Source organism: Tachyglossus aculeatus, chromosome 11 (genome assembly GCF_015852505.1).
Source record: "Tachyglossus aculeatus isolate mTacAcu1 chromosome 11, mTacAcu1.pri, whole genome shotgun sequence".
Lineage (NCBI taxonomy): Eukaryota > Metazoa > Chordata > Mammalia > Monotremata > Tachyglossidae > Tachyglossus > Tachyglossus aculeatus.
This window is the reverse complement of record NC_052076.1, coordinates 13,886,637-13,903,371: the sequence shown is the minus strand read 5'-3', so window position 1 is coordinate 13,903,371 and position 16,735 is coordinate 13,886,637. Positions and strand designations below refer to the sequence as shown.

The 16,735-nt window shown below is 52.5% G+C and overlaps 1 protein-coding gene across 2 annotated transcripts in view; it reads right to left on the bottom strand.

The window, feature by feature from the left end:
• MSANTD2 (Myb/SANT DNA binding domain containing 2) overlaps nucleotides 1-16,176 on the bottom strand; it is a 34,045-nt gene extending 17,869 nt beyond the window's left edge. For both annotated transcript variants that reach the window (XM_038754821.1, XM_038754822.1), the window contains exon 1: nucleotides 15,607-16,176. In XM_038754821.1, coding sequence (XP_038610749.1) covers nucleotides 15,607-16,176 — 570 coding nt within the window. The remainder of the gene's footprint in view (nucleotides 1-15,606) is intronic.
• Nucleotides 16,177-16,735: the final 559 nt, after the last annotated feature.

The window sequence follows — 16,735 nt, the reverse complement described above, 5'->3', positions numbered from 1 at the left end:
TGCGCCCGAAGTGGGACAGGGTCTATGTCTAACCCGTTTTGCTTGGATCCATCCCAGTGTTTAGAACAGTGCCTGGCACATCATAAGGGTTTAATACCGCTATTATTAGTGATGGAGTGGGCATGACTGAAGTCCCTGCTCTGGCCCAAACAACCACCCACAAGGCTTTGTTTCACTCTCCCTTCCACCTCCCTGCTCCTCTCCCATCTCTGATCTTCTTAGATTTCACCCTAGTTGGGGGAATATAAACTTGGGTAGGAGGGAAGGGGGAAATCTCCAGAATCTGATTTTTCTTTCAAGTGTGGAGCGAGATCTCAACCCAGAAGACAGAGGAGGAGCCACACTTTGAGCAAAGAAGCTTATTTCCTCCCGGATTAGATTCAGCTTTGCTTTCCGACAATGCCTGCTACACCTCTTTTTTATAGTTGAAAGTAATGATAAAGTCAGTCCCCCTCTGCAGGACCATCAGACACCTCGTAGGCAAGTCTGGGAGATTTTCTTACCACCTTCACCTAGCAAACTTCCCCCATAGAGTGGCAGCATGGACTAGTGGAAAGAGCCTGGGCTTGGAAGCCAGAGGACTGGGTTCAAATCCTGTCTCCACCACGTATCTGCTTGGTGACCTCGGGCAAGTCACTCCACTTCCCTGGGCCTCATTTACTTCATCTGTAAAATGGGGATTAAATCTTCCTCCCTCCTGCCTAGACTGTGAGTTCCATGTGGGACAGGGACTGTGTCCAACCTGATTATCTTGGATCTGCCCCGGTGCTTAAAACACCGCGTGACCCAGAGAAAATGATGAACAAATTCCAGGGAAGCAGTGTGGCTTAGTGGAAAGAGCCTGGGCTTGGGAGTCAGAAGTCATGGGTTCTAATCCCGACTCCGCCACCTGTCTGCTGTGTGACCTCGGGAAAGTCACTTAACTTTTCTGTGCCGCAGTTACCTCATCTGTAAAACGGGGATGAAGACTGTGAGCCCCATGTGGGACAACCTGATTACCTTGTATCTACCCCAGCGCTTAGAACAGTTCTTGGCACATAGTAAGCGCTTAATAAATACCATTATTAGTATTATTGTTATTATTGATCCCATTGCTGATGTTGCCTCAAAGTCTAACTGGTGTTTCTACGCTCCTGGTGGGCAGGGGCTGAGCCGCCTTTTTACCTTGGACTCCCGGACTGATTAATAGTAAGACTACCAATAATAATGTTAATAATAATAATGTTAAGCGCTTACTTTGTGTCAAGCACTGTTCTAAGCGCTGGGGTAGATACAAGATAATCAGATTGGACCCAGTCCCTGTTCCACGTGGGACTCCCCGTCTTAATCACCATTTTACAGATTTATTAAAGGCATTTATTAAGGGCTTCTTGTGTGAAGAGCATTGTGTTAAGCACTGGGAGAGAATAACCAGTCTGGTGCCCTGCTCCTGCTTCTCTGCTGCTCCTGCTGTCATTTCCAAATGGGTAATTTGGTCACATTTTCCCTGTCCTCTGGCCCTGGGAAGGAGGTGCTTCTGGACTGTGAGCCCGTTGTTGGGTAGGGACCGTCTCTATATGTTGCCAACTTGTACTACCCAAGCGCTTAGTACAGTGCTCTGCACACAGTAAGTAATCAATAAATATGACTGAATGAATGAATGAATGCTGGAGTCCATGCAATTGACATATTGATTGGCAACTGCAGTGTTTCCTCCCGATGACTTTGAAGGCCCGAGCCATCTGTTGGCCAAGAAATCTTTGTCTGAAGCACCAACTGAACGCTACCAAACCGCTCTACCTAGTCCCACAGTGCTTGGACACCAATTATCTGGTCTACATGATCTTATCTGAGCTTTATTTCTGGACAGATTCCCTGTAAAGTAAGAACCCCGAGGGTTACAGGGAGGCAGCGTGGAAAGACCACGGGGCCGGGAGTCGTGAAACTTGGGTTTTATTCCCGGCTCTGCGGCTTACTAGATGTGTGGCCTTGGGTGGGTCCACTTAACCTTCCTGGGCCTCGGTTCCCCCATCTGTAAAATCAATCAATCACTGGTATTTACTGAGTACTTACAATGTGCACAGCACTGTACTAAGCGCTTGGGAAAGAGTACAATACAACAGAATTAACAGACATGTTCCCTGCCCATAATGAATGTCCACTCTAGGGAGTCTAAACGGAGGGGACCCATGAGAAGCAGTGTGGCCCAGTGGAAAGAGCGCAGGTCTGCGGATCAGAGGGCCTGGGTTCTAATCCCAGCTCTGCCAACTGTTCGGGGTGTGACCTCGGGCACATCACTTCTCTGTGCCTCTGTTTCCTCAGCTGTAAAATGGGGATTCAATACCTGTTCTCCCTCCTATTAGGCTGTGAGCCCCATGTTGGGCTATAAAATGGGGATTCAATACCTGTTCTCCCTCCTACTAGGCTGTGAGCCCCATGTTGGGCAGGGACCATGTCCAACCTGATTAACTTAGAACAGCGCTTGATATACAGTGCTTAATACAGTAATAATAATAATAATAATAATAATAATAATAATAATAATAATAAGGGGCCGTGTCAATATTTAAACCAAATTGTTGGAATGCCAAAAGGAGCTGTGGCTGCCATCGCTCTTTTTTTCTTCCCAGAGATAAGGTAAGGAAAAGAGTGCTACCCTATTGTGAAGCAGCATCGCACAGTTAATAGGCATGGGCCTGGGAATCAAAAGGACCTGGGTTCTAATCCCAACTCCACCACGTGTCTGCTGTGTGACCTCGAGCAAGTCACTTTGCTTCTCTGGGCCTCAGTTACCTTACTCTGTAAAATGGGGATTGAGACTGTGAGCCCCACGTGGGAGAGGGAACGTGTCCAATCTGATTTGCCTGTAACCACCCCAGCAATTGGTACGGTGCCTAGCACACAGTGAATGCTTAACAGATGCCGCAATTAGTACTATGTGCCAACCACTGTTCTAAGCACCTGGATAGATACTAGGTAGTCAGGTTGGACCCAGTTCCTGTCCCACAGAGGGCTCACCCTCTCAATCCCCATTTTCCAGACGAGGCAACTGAGGCCCAGAGAAGTGAAGTGACCTGCCCAAGGTCACGTAGCAGACAAGTGGCGGAGCTGGGACTAGAACCCATGACCCCGACTCTCAGGCCCGTGCTCTATCCACTGGGCCGTGGTGCTTCTCGATGGCCCTTGGGGTTCATTCAATCGCATTTATCGAGCGCTTACTGTGTGCAGAGCACTGTACTAAGCGCTTGGGGTTGTGGCGAGGCTCAGTTTTGCAGATTCATGGCCCAGAGGGAGGGAATGAAGTGGGGTGTGTGAAAACTGAGACCGACCCAGGCGACCACTGGGTACTAGCCAACAGCCTGGCCTAACCAGCCCTGCCAACGCCGTTCACCCTCTTTACCCTTCAAAGTCCTTCCCTGATGCCAGTCAGAGAACTCCATCCTAGCTCACACCTTCTGCTGATTTAAAGCTCTTTCCTCTGCAACCTCTAGAGCTGGAACGAAGAAGGTGGGGCAGGAGGAAGAGAGAGAAAGAGAGCCCCTTTGCTTAATGACAAACCAATTTTGGTACGTGTCTCTGGCCCACATTTTCTCCCCCATCACCTGCACTCCTGGTTCACAAGTTCCCTTCCCGCGTATTTTCACCTCACTTCCCCTTCTGAGGCGGAGACCCGATTCTCTCAGCAGTAACCCGCTGTCGATAAGCAGCAGCACTACTTACTGAGCACCCTCTGGGGGCAATGTGCTGCAATAATAATAATAATGATGATGGTAATAAGTGCTTTCTATGTGCCAAGCACTGTTCTAAGCGCTGGGGTAGATACAAGGTGATCAGGGTGTCCCGTGTGGGGATCACAGTCTTCATCCCCATTTTACAGATGAGTGAACTGAGGCACAGAGAAGTTAAGTGACTTGCTGTCAAGTGGCGGAGCCGGGATTAGAACCCACTACCTCTGACTCCCAAGCCCGGGGCTCTTTTTTATAATGGAATTTATTAAGCGCTTACTATGTGCAATGCACTGTTCTAAGCGCTGGGGAGGTTACAAGGTGATCAGGTTGTCCCACGGGGGCTCACAGTCTTCATCCCCATTTGACAGATGAGGTAACTGAGGCCCAGAGAAGTGAAGTGACTTGCCCAAAGTCACACAGCTGACAATTGGCGGAGCCGGGATTTGAACCCATGACCTCTGACTCCAAAGCCCGGGCTCTTTCCACTAAGCCACGCCGTATTAAGTGCTCGGAAGGCACGATTCAATTCGATTGCATTTATTGAGCGCTTACTGTACGTAGAGCACTGTACTAAGCGCTTGGGAGAGTACAAAATAACAATATAACGGACTCACTCCCTGCCCACATCGAGCTTATGGTAAAGAGGGAAGGCCCAAGGTAGGCCAAGGGGATAGGTAATGCCCTCTAAGGGGTTCTGGTCCTATCTGAAAGGCAGGAAGTCAGTTGATGCCTGGCACATAGTAAGCGCTTAACAAATACCATAATTACTATTATTAATGGTGAGAGAGGAAGTGTGCATGTTACCTTGCCTCCCAGGGTCCCTGGAGCCGTGTGCCCACAACCTCATCCCTCTCGTGCCTCGCCCAAGGTCACTCAGCAGATGTGTAGTGCGGCCGGAATTAGAACCCAGGTCCTTTGTCTCCCAGGCCTGGGCTCTTCTGGTTGGGGAACTGCACACGGTAAGCGCTCGATAAATGTGACTGAATGAACCCCAAGGGCCATCGAGAAGCAGCATGGCCTAGTGGATAGAGCACGGGCCTGAGTCAGGGTCATGGGTTCTAGTCGTCAGGGACTGGACAAGCCCTGTTCCATGCAGGGTGCTTCGTTTAAGACGAAGAAAGGATATCTGATCCCCATTTTACAGATGAGGAAACCGGGGCACCGAGAGGGTAAGCGACTCGCCCAAGGCCACCCCGCAGGCCTGGGGTGGAAACAAGATTAGAACTCGGGTTGGTTGACTCCGAGTTCCACGCATTTTCCGCAGTTTGTTTCAATTTAGCCATTTTCTCTGTTCCCCCTGGAATATCTTTTCCAACGACCTCTTCACTCTACTGCAACCTTTACTCTAGGAAGAGCCTCAGGGATGCATGGGTGGGGGGCGGAGGGTGAGAAGGAAGGCGAGGAAGAGGACGAGGAAGGAGAGCATGTCCCGGTTTTTGCATGATGTGCTGAGAGCTACTGAAAGAGAGGGCACTGCATCAGTAAAACTGCAGGCTTCAAACTCTTTTTAGAGACCAGGATCTGGGTTCCCCTTTTCCCCTTCCAGAGATAAGGTGGGGAATTAAAACTATTTAGGAAAGGGGTCAGAGTCTCACCTTACTGTTCAACCAAGGTTACCCCAAGGACTGTCTCATCAATCCATCAATCAATGCAGTTACGGAGCACCTAAGGGCTCGGGTGAGTACAGTGTATATAGTAGGCAAAATCCCTGCCCTCAAGGAGCTTTCAGTCTAGCAGGGGAAGCAGAAACTAAAACAAATTACAGAGAGGGCATTTAAAGAGCATCTAAGATATGTACATAAGTGCTGCGGGGGGGGGGGGGGGGGTTCAATGAGTCAAGTACATTAATTGAGCGCTGTGTGTAGAGCACTGTACTAGGCGCTAGGGAGAATACAATATAACGATAAACAGACACATTCCCTGTCCTCAATGAGCTGCTTAGCTTTCCAGAGGCAGGAGGGAGGAGGAATAGGAATGACCACGGATTTGGGACTCCTGGAATCCAGCAAGGCTCCGACTCCAGCCCCCAACATGGAGCAAGGACATGCAGGCTGCTCACTTCTTGCCCCTTGCAAATTTCTTGGCCCTCAAATCAGAGTTCCTTAAGCAGCCTTGCTTAATGGAAACAGCCCGGGTTTGGGAGTCAGAGGACGTGGGTTCTAATCCCAGCTCCGCCACGTGTCTACCGTGTGATCTTGGGCAAGTCACTTAACTTCTCAGTTACCTCATCTGTAAAATGGGGATTAAGTACTGGCTCTCGTGCGCAGGGAACACATCTACCAACTCTGTTACACTGCGCTCTCCCAAGTGTTTGGTAGAGTGCTTTGCACATGGTGGGTGCTCATTAAACACAATCGATTGGTTGACTGATTCTCCCTCCCGTTTAGACTGTGAGTTCCATGAAGGACAGGAACTACGTCCAACCTAATTATCTTGTATCTACCTCATCACTCAGTGCAACGTGTGGCTCACGGTAAGTGGTTGACAAATACAATAATAATAATATTAACAAAAATAACAGTTACACCTTTCCAGGTGCTTAGTACGGTGTATGGCTCTCAGTAGGCACTCACAAACTACAATCACTATTACTTCTACTACTAAAGCGAACATGATAAGCAGGGAAAATGCCCCCCCCCCAAAATGGAGAAGACTATGCTTAAGACAATTATGTGGCTTAGATTAGAGGAAAATATATATAGACAGATATCTGTCATATTCTATGCTAAATGCTTAGTACAGTGCTCTGCATTCAGAAAGTGCTCCATAAATACAATTGAATGAATGACTACAGATATAGATACTGTGCATACTGTGTGCGACGCACAGTTTCGTACCTGATTCCTACCCCTCCTGTGGCTCACGTGCATTTTAATGGACTTTCCATTAAAATGTATGTGAGAGGTGGAATCAGTCCATCAACGGTATTCACTGAGTGCTTACGGTGTGCAGAGCACTGTACTAAGCACTTGGGAGAGTTCAATAGAAAAATGTAACAGGCACACTCCCTGCCCACAACGAGCTTACCGTCTAGAGGGTGGGACTGGGACCCTTGGGCCAGGCTGGTGGAGGGACCCCTCCCTCGGGAGGGCAATCGCTGCCTGGGGGACTTGGGCGAGACCACTGATTTAGCCACAAATGAGTCCAGCTAACCGGGGAGGGTGGGGAAGCCACAGAATTCATTTCCCCCACCTTCCAAAACCTGAGCCCCAATTTGGTCTCTACAGATACGATATGAACCGACAAGATTTGACTGTTTGAAAGTGGCAACGTGAACAGGCAAAAATGATTTCTGAGAAAGGACTGAAAAGTGGGGGGCCAGGGGGGCCGGTGGAAATAGCCCGAGCCGGCGTGATGGGGGACCCCTGGGCTCTAGTCTGCTGGGTGACCAAGCCACTTTCCCTCTCTGGGCCTCAGTTCTCCCATCTGTAAAATGGGGAGAAGCTCCCTGCTTTCCCTCCCTGAGAGAATGTAAGCCCTGGGGAGACCGGGACTGTGTCCAATCTGATTACCTTGTATCTACCCCAGTGCTTAGCTCTGAAATAAGCACTTTGTAAATACCATAATGATAATTACCATCATTACAAATGCAGTAATCCTTCCATGGAAATATAACAGAGCACACCGAGCTGACAACCCATAAAAGAATTACAAGGTCGGTCTGGGAATCTGAACCTTTTTACTTACATATTTTACACATTATGCAAACATACCATCTCCCAGGGCTGTTTTCCTGCTCTAGAAAGCCAAGAAAAGCACCTTCACAGCTGAAATGATGGCTACAATCTCACGGGCAGCAGTGTTGTCTTTGAACTTTAGGACGATCTCAAACTACTAGATGTTGGGACTGAATGAGTAAAACAGTGGTTTTACCTTCTCGGTCCTCTCTGCCTCAGAGACGGTAAGCTTCTCAAAGCTATGGACCTTGTTTTATTTTACGCCCGTAATAATAATAACGGTATTTGTTAAGCACTTACTATGCGCCAGGCATTTGTACTAAGCACTGGGATGGATACAAGCAAATCAAGTTGGACACAGTCCCTGTCCCATGTGGGGCTCACAGTTTCAATCTCCATTTCACAGATGAAGGAACTGAGGCCCAGAGAAGTGAAGTGACTTGTCCAAGGTCACTCAGCAGACAAGTGGAGAAGCCTGGATAAGAACCCATGACCTTCTGACTCCGAGGCCCGTGCTCTATCTGCCACACCACGCTGTTCCTCCCTGCGCTGGAGTGTAAGCTCCTTACGGGCGCAGGGAACGGGACTCGTGTTTCAGTTATACTTTCCCAAGTGTTTAGTACAGTGTGCTGCACTCAGGAGATGTTCAAAAAAATATCACTTCTACTGCTCCTACATTCCCAAGTACCTAGTTCTGTGCTCTACCCAGTACACGCTCAATTAATGTGTTGGCTGAAACAGTGTAACTGCGATCGGTAGGACAGCTCTGTATGAACTGTACACTCCCCGAGGGCAGGGATAAATGCCTAATGACTCTATTGTACTTGCCCAATCTCTGCACATAAATGCCCAATAAATCCTATTTATTATTTGAAAGAGTAGGAGAAAGTAGGAGGAGGAAGAGAAGCAGCGTGGCTTAGTGGCAAGAGCACGGGCCTGCAAGTGAGAGGACCTGGATTCAAATCCCGGCTCTGCCACTTACCTACTCTGGGGCCTTGGGCAAGCCACTTAACTTCTCTGTCCCTCAGTTTCCTCATCTGTCAAACACCTGTTCTTCCTCCCCGTTAGACTGTGAGTGCCTTATAGGGCAAGGACTGCGTCCGACCTGATCAGCTTGTATCTATCCCAGTTGGTGGTAGAGTCCTTAGCACATAGTACATGCTGAACAATGACCATTAATTCAATAGAGAAGCAGCGTAGCTCAGTGGAAAGAGCAGAGGTCATGGGTTCAAATCCCAGCTACACCGCTTGTCAGATGTGACTTTGGGCAAGTCACTTAACTTCTCTGTGCCTCAGTGACTTCATCTGTAAAATGGGGATTAAGATTGTGAGCCCCACATGGGACAACCTGATCACTTTGTACCCTCCCCAGCACTCAGAACAGTGCTTTGCATATAGTAAGCGCTTAACAAATACCAAACTTATTATTATCATTATTATTATTTTTGTTTTGTACTTCCCAAGCATTTGGAACAGCGCATTGCCACTAGCAGGTGTTTAATAGAGGCTACTCTTCCTACTAGTTTCGTTTCTAGTGATTGTAATCCCATCTAACCAAAATCATCAGAGCCCAAGTTCATTCTACATTTTAAGGTTTTGGTTTTTTCCCTGCCTCTCTAAAAAGAGGGTAAGTCACAAAAGTCCGTACAGTAGCAGCTCACGATGCTGTAGCAGGGTTGCTCTTTGGTTCTGAGACAGAGCTGCCGACTGTGAGACTGTCTCCATCGGGGTGAGGGTGGCTGAGAGACAGAGAATCTCTTGCACCTTGTATCCAATGTGATTAGAGTGGATCTACCCCGTCGCCTAGACCAGTGCTTGACAAAAAGTAAGCACCTAATAATAATAATGGTATTTCTTAAGCGCTTACTATGTGCAAAGCACTGTTCTAAGCGCTGGGGAGGTTACAAGGTGATCAGGTTGTCCCACGGGGGGTTCACAGTCTTTTAATCCCCATTTTACGGATGAGGTAATTGAGGCCCAGATAAATACTGTCATCCCCTGTACATAATGTATCTACATCACAAGCTAGCGTCTATGCAGGGGGAAAAGCCAAATCACCACATTAAACGTGGATTTGATATGTCCTACTTAAACTGTGAGCCCCAGATGATCCTGTACCTACCCTGGTGCTTAGCAGAGAGCTCAGCCCCTAGTAAGCGCTTCACAAATACCATGACATTATTGCTGGGTGGTGAATCGTTCTCCTTCAGGGCTCGGCGCCCCACTACTTCTCATTCTGTAATAATAACCACTGTGGTATTGGTTAAACGCTCACTATGTGCCAGGCACTGTACTGAGCACTGGGGTAGATACAAGATAATCAGGTTGGTCACGGTCCCTGTCCCACAGAGAGTTCAAGTTCTTAATCCCCATTTTACAGATGAGGGAATTGAGGCCAAGAGAAGTGAAGTGACAAGTGGCAGAGAACCCAGGTCCTCTGACTCCCGGGTCTGGGCTCTATCCAGTAGGCCATGCCGCTCCTGTCTACCAACTCTGTTATACTGTACTCTCCCAAGTGCTTACTGCAGTGCTCTGCATGCAGCAAGCGCTCAAAAAACACGACTGATTGATTGATTGACTGATTGAAGCCAGCCAACAAGAGGAGGATCTTCAGAACGTGATCCAAAACGGGGCTTGCAAATGGAACTCACAGTAAGTCCGACTGACTGAACGCCCCATCTGCCTCTGGGGGGAACGCTCGCACGGCCGCAACGTGGGCCGGGGGGTGGGGGGAGAAGAGAGCACATTTGGGTGGGTGGTTGGAAATCGGGGAGTCCTGGAGACCACCTGATTTTTCAACCTGACCTCCCCCTGGAGATCACCTGATTTTTCAACCTACAAAGCAGCCTCCTGGGCATAAAGGCATCCAGGTGGGCAATGAGGCCCTCTCAAATGCCCTCAAGCTGGATCAAAACGGAGGGTACTAATAATTATGGCACTTGTTTAGCACTTTTTGTGTGCCAAGCACTGTTCTAAACTGGGGTAGACACAAAGTTATCAGGTTGGACCCATTCCATGTCCCGCTCCATGGAGTTCACGGTCTTAATCCCTATTTTCCAGGTGAGGGAACTGAGGCCCAGAGAAGTGAAGTGATTTGTCCAAGTCCCACAGCAGACACGTAGCCGGCCGGGCCCGGGCTCTACCCACTAGTAACGCTGCACCAGAGCAGGGAAACAAAACTGGGCAAGCACTCGCGGTGAGAGGACACAGTATGCCATCACAGGCACACCATCACCCCTGAACACCTGGTGCCCATCAAGATTCTGACGGCCTTGGGGACCGACCCCATGCTGAACGGGGCTTGCCAGACTCCCATGGAAGAAGGGTCTTCCAGAAATGGAAAAAAGTCTCGTGAGCCACAACAGAGAAAGGAATTCAACCACGGAGTTCTGCAGGCAAAGGCTGCTACTAAGTCAACTTGGGTAAACGGTTGGCATTTCTAAGGCAATGGGTTTTCCTGTTGGAAATGCGGCTCAGGAGTATGAATAATGCAGATTTTTGCTTTTCCTGCCTCGCTCTCTTCCTTCTTGCTCTACCTGTCACGGGAAGAGTTTTCTTCTCTTTTATTTGGGGGGTGGCAGGGCCTAGTGCCGGGACGGAGGGTCAGGGAACCTGGGTTTGAGTCCCAGCTTCCCCACTGGCCTGCTGTGTGACCTTGGGCAAGTCACTTCACAGGCCCTCTAATTCCTCATCTATACAATGAGCCCGGTGAGGAGCAAGGACTGCATCCGCATTTATTTATATTAACGTCTGTCTCCGGGCCGCTAGACTGTAAGCTCACTGTGGGCAGGGAATGTGTCTGTTCATCGTTGTGCTGTCTTCTCCCAAGCGCTTAATACTGAGCTCTGCAAACAATAAACACTTAATATGAACGAATGAATTATCTCATTACCCTGAAGCAATCCCAGGGCTTAGTACTTAATAAGTACTTGATAAATGCCACCATCATCATCCTCATCATCAAGACTAGCCCATACTGTGATCAACAGGGCTGGGTCATAAGACAACTTCTTTGTCCCACTGACCAAAAACTACTTCTGGACCGGAGTCCATCCTCTAGACTGTAAGCTCATGGTGGGCAGGGAATGTGCCTTTTATACTGTCCAAGAGGTTGTACATTGCTGTGCACACAGTAAATGCTCAAAAAATATGATCGACTGCCTGACTGACAGCTGAAATTCTGGTCAGCCTCCTTCCCACCCCAAATCCCTTCTTTTGGCCAGCCTAACTGCAGGGAGTTGCCATGTCACTCCTGGGCTGTGTGGTCCAGTGGGTAGAGCACGGGCCTGGGAGTGAGAAGGACCTAGGTTCTAGTCCTGGTGCCGCCACTCATCTGCTGTGTGACCTTGGGCAAGTCCTTTCACTTCCCTGTGCCTCAGTTACCTACTCTGCAAAATGGGGATTACAAGTGTGAGCTCCGCACGGGACTTTGTCCATCTGATTACCTTGTAATCTACCCCAGCGCTTAGAACATATAGCCGGTATATAATAAGCGCTTTTAACAAACACCATAAAAAAGAAAAGTGAGAGCAGCGCGGCCTGCCGCATCTCTTGACCGAGGCCTCCCACCTGCCACATCTCAAAGACTGGGCCGGGTTGGGCTGTGCTCATTTCTGAATGGGGATGGCGGGCTAGGATTCCTCAAAGCTGGGAAGGGATCATGTTCATTTCATTGTATATATTCAGCACTTATTGTGTGCAAAACGCTGTACTAAGCGCTTGGGAGAATACCCTATAACCACAAACACGCACATTCCTTCCCACAGTGAGCTCAGAGTCTAGAGGGGAGAAACAGTCTAGAGGGGAAATTGACTGAAACTCCGCTTTTCTGGACCTCTGGTAAACCCAGACTCATGAGGGTTCCCCACCCCCACCCCCCCCCAAGATTCCCAAAGGCAACTTTCCTTACCCAGAGAAGCAGCGTGGCTCAGTGGAAAGAGCACGGGCTTGGGAGTCAGAGGTCATGGGTTCTAATCCCGGCTCTGCCACTTTGCTGTGTGACTTTGGGCAAGTCACTTCACTTCTCTGAGCCTCAGTTACCTCATCTGTAAAATGGGGACTAAGACTGTGAGCCCCACGGGGGTCAGCCTGATCACCCTGTTTCCCCCCCCCCCCCCCCAGCGCTTAGAACAGTACTTTGCACGTAGTAAGCACTTAACAGATGCCATTATTATTATTATTACTCTGCTCAATAACTGCCGTTTGGGAGCTCCTTTGAGAAGGGGAGAGGCGGAGGTGCCTTTAACTGACCAGGCCGGTCATGGGGCCAGTGCTCCCCAGCTCTGGGGAGGGAAGTGAGAAGTAGCGTGGCTTAGTGGCTAGGGCCCAGGCTTGGGAGTCAGAGGTAATGGGTTCTAATCCCGGCTCTGCCACTTGTCAGCTGTGTGACTTTGGGCAAGTCACTTCACTTCTCTGTGCCCCAGTTACCTCATCTGTAAAATGGGGATTAAGAACGTGAGCCCCACGTGGGGCAACCTGATAACCCTGTAACTACCCCAGTGTGTGGCACATAGGAAGCAAGCGCTTAACAAATACCATCATTCAATTCAAGCTCCCAAAGCTTGGGGCAAAGAATTACTAAGAGCACCTGATTACCAGAAACCCATTCCTTCGGGACATCAAGGAAGAAAGTGAGTCACGGGTATTATAATCTCATAAAGACCAAATAAGACACTAGCACTAGCTGTTCAAAGCCTTGAAAAGCTTTGATGACCCTGGCTCTTTAAAGCACCTTCACGCACTCAATTCCCAGAAATAATCCTCTGATTTCTAACAACTGTGGCCAAAGTCCTCTTACTGCCCCTCTCTACAGAAACCAGAGCCCCCTACAATCTCTAGTACCATTTCACCTCACCAACGCCCCACGCTCCAGAGAAATCCATCTACCCCGGGCACTCGTGGCCAGCAAATCCCTGTGGACTGACCACCTCGGACTCGGGATGGAAACGGCTCGGAAGAGCGGGAGCGGGTCCAGGGGAGGAGGGGAATGGGGGCAAGTGCGGAAGAGAAAAGCAAAGCGATCTCAGTGGGGAGGGCCAAATTCGAGAAGGAGCCAATTCCACGTCCATCCGAAAGATGCCACGGGCACTTGAAAGCGGGCGCAGCTGCCCTCCTGCATCCCTGCGGCAGGTTGGGAGGTGGGATTTGCAACCGGGATGGGGAAGGGGCTGTAAGTGGGGGGAGGGGGAGAGAAAAGCCCTCCCCATCCATCCTGGCGCGACTCGGCCGGGCTGCGGGGAACAAAGGCCGGGCGGCCAGGCGGCCTGGGTCCCCTCCAGAGCATCTCCCTGGCGGGTGGCGCCGGAGACAAAGGCCGGCCGGCCTTGATTGCTCTCTCGGCGGCTCTCCCGCTCCCTGGGAGCCCCCCCTTCCCCGCCCCTCGCCCCCTCCCCCGGCCGGGGTGGCCCCTCCGCCTGCAACAAAGCCACGGGCCGCCGCTCGACGCACAATAACAACAGCCGGACACTTCGGCCCCCGGGGGGCAGGGGACGGGGGCAAGGATGGGACCGGCCAGGGTGGGGGCAAGACCAGCCCCGGGTGGGCAAGGGGCAGGACCGGACCCTGGTGGGCGAGGAACAGGGCCGACCCCAGGTGGGGAAGGGGAAGGTCCGGCGCCTGGTGAGCAAGGGGCAGGACCGGCCACGGGTGGTAAGGGGCAGGACCGGACCCTGGTGGGCAAAGAACAGGACCAGCCTCGAGTGAGCAAGAAACAGGACCGGCCTCGAGTGGGCAAGGAGCAGGACCGGCCCCGGGTGGGTAAAGGGCAGGACCGGCCTCGAGTGGGCAAGGAGCAGGACCGGCCTCGAGTGGGCAAGGAGCAGGACCGGCCTCGAGTGGGCAAAAAACAGGACCGGCCTCGAGTGGGCAAGGAGCAGGACCGGCCCCGGGTGGGTAAAGGGCAGGACTGGCCTCGGAACAGGACCAGCCTCAGGTGGGCAAGGAGCAGGACCGTCCCCGGGTGAGCAAGGAGCAGGACCGGCCTCAGGTGGTTAAGGAGCAGGACCAGCCTCAAGTGGGCAAGGCACAGGACCGGCCTCGGGTAGGCAAGAAACAGGACCAGCCTCGAGTGGGTAAGGGGCAGGACCAAGCGCTTAGTACAGTGCTCTGCACACAGTAAGCACTCAATAAATACGATTGATTGACCAGCCTCGGGTGAGCAAGGAGCGGGACCGGCCTCGAGTGGGAAAGGAGCAGGACCGGCCCCGGGTGGGTAAGGGGCAGGGCCGCCCTCGGGTGGGCAAGAAACAGGACCGGCCCCGGGTGCTCAAGAAACAGGACTGGTCTCGGGTAGTCAAGAAACAAAATCTGCTATGGTGGTCAAGAAACAGGACCGGCTTGAGTGGGCAAGAAACAGGACCACCCCCGGGTAGGCAAGGAACGGGACCATGCCAGGGAGGGCAAGGGACGGGACTGGCCTCAAGTGGGCAAGGAGCAGGACCAGCCCCGGGTGGGTAAGGGGCAGGACCGGCCTCGGGCGGGCAAAAAACAAGACCGGCCTAGAGTGCTCAAGAAACAGGACCAGCCTCGGGTGGGCAAGAAACAAGGCCGGCCTAGGGTGGGCAAGAAACAAGGCCGGCCTCGGGTGGGCAAGAAACAGGACCGGCCTAGGATGCTCAAGAGACAGAACCGGATCGGGTGGGCAAGGACCGGGACCAGCCCGGTTGGGCAAGAAACGGGATCGGCCTGGAGTGGGCAAGGTGCAGGACCAGCCCCGGGTGGGTGAGGGGCAGGACCGGATTAGGTGGGCAAGGAACAGGACCATCCCCGGGTGGGCAAGGAACGAGACTGGTCTCAAATGGGCAAGAAGCAGACTCAGCCCCGAGTGGGTATGGGGCAGGACCGGCCCCGGGTGGGTAAGGGGCAGGACCGGCCTCGGGTGCTCAAGAAACAGGACCGGCCTAGGGTACTCAAGAAACAGGACCGGCCTAGGGTGCTCAAGAAACAGGACCGGCTCGGGTGCTCAAGAAACAGGACCGGCCTAGGGGGCTCAAGAAGCAGGGCCGGCTCGGGTGGGCAAGGAACAGGACCGGCCTGGAGTGGACAAGGAGGACCAACCCCGGGTGCCAAGGGGCAAGGAACGGGACCATCCCAGGACGGGCAGGGAACAAGACCGGCCTCGGGTGAGGCCGGGGGGCGGGCGGCGCTGGTCCGGTCCGGTCCGGTCCGGGGCGGTGCGGGGCGGTGCGGGGCGGTGCGGGCGGCGGGCGGTTGGTTCCGGTTACCTTGATGCGCTCGCGGCACTGGGACGGGGTCCGCTCGTAGCCGAGCTCGGCCAGGGCGCGGGAGACGCGCTCGTACATGGCGGGCCCCGGGGCCTTGCTGCCGAACACGGTTCCGGCCCCCTCCAGCTGCTGGTAGCGGGCCTCCACCAGCCGCTCGTTGCCCCACACGGCGATCAGCGCGTTGGTCTCGGCCGGCGTCCACGACATGCCGCGGCAGGCGGCGGCGGCGGCGGCGGCGGCGGCGGCCGACGACGACGACGACGACCCCGCGGCCCCTCCGGGGGAGAAGCACGACGACGACGACGAGGCCGCCGCCGCCGCGGAGGACGGGGCGGGGACGGGGCCGGGGCCGGGGCCGGCGCGGCCCGCCGCCGCCACCGCCGCCGCCACGGCCGCCGCCGCCACGGCCGCCCCCGGGGAGGCCCCGCTCGGCGTGGACGGGTCGGACAGGGACGGGTTCCCGTCGCTCAGGCCGCCCGGGGAGGCCGGGGACGGCACCTCCATCTTCGGGATCTTCAGCGGCGAGTCCGCCGCCGCCACCGCCAGCTCCGACCCACAGGGCGCCGCCATCTTCCCGCGCCCGCTGCCGCACCGCCCGGAAGTGACGAAGGGACGCTTCCGGTCCCCCCCGCCCCCAGCCCCCCGCCGCACTCCCCGCGGCCCCCGCCGCCGGCGCGACGGCGCCCCCCTCCGGACGGGCGAGGGCGGTCGGTCTGTCAGTCAGTCAGTCAGTCAGTCATTCATTCATTCCAACGTATTTATTTCAGTCAGTCAGTTATTTATTCATTCACTCATATTCATTCATTCATTCCATCGTATTTATTTCAGTCATTCATCCATTCAGTCAGTCATTCACTCGTATTCATTCATTCCATCGTATTTATTTCAGTCAGTCATTTATTCAGTCACTCGTATTCATTCATTCCACCGTATTTATTTCAGTCAGTCATTCATTCAGTCATTCACTCGTATTCATTCATTCATTCCATCGTATTTATTTCAGTCATTCATTCAGTCATTCACTCGTATTCATTCATTCATTCCATCGTATTTATTTCAGTCAGTCATTCGTCATTCACTCGTATTCATTCATTCCATCGTATTTATTTCAGTCAGTCAGTCATTCACT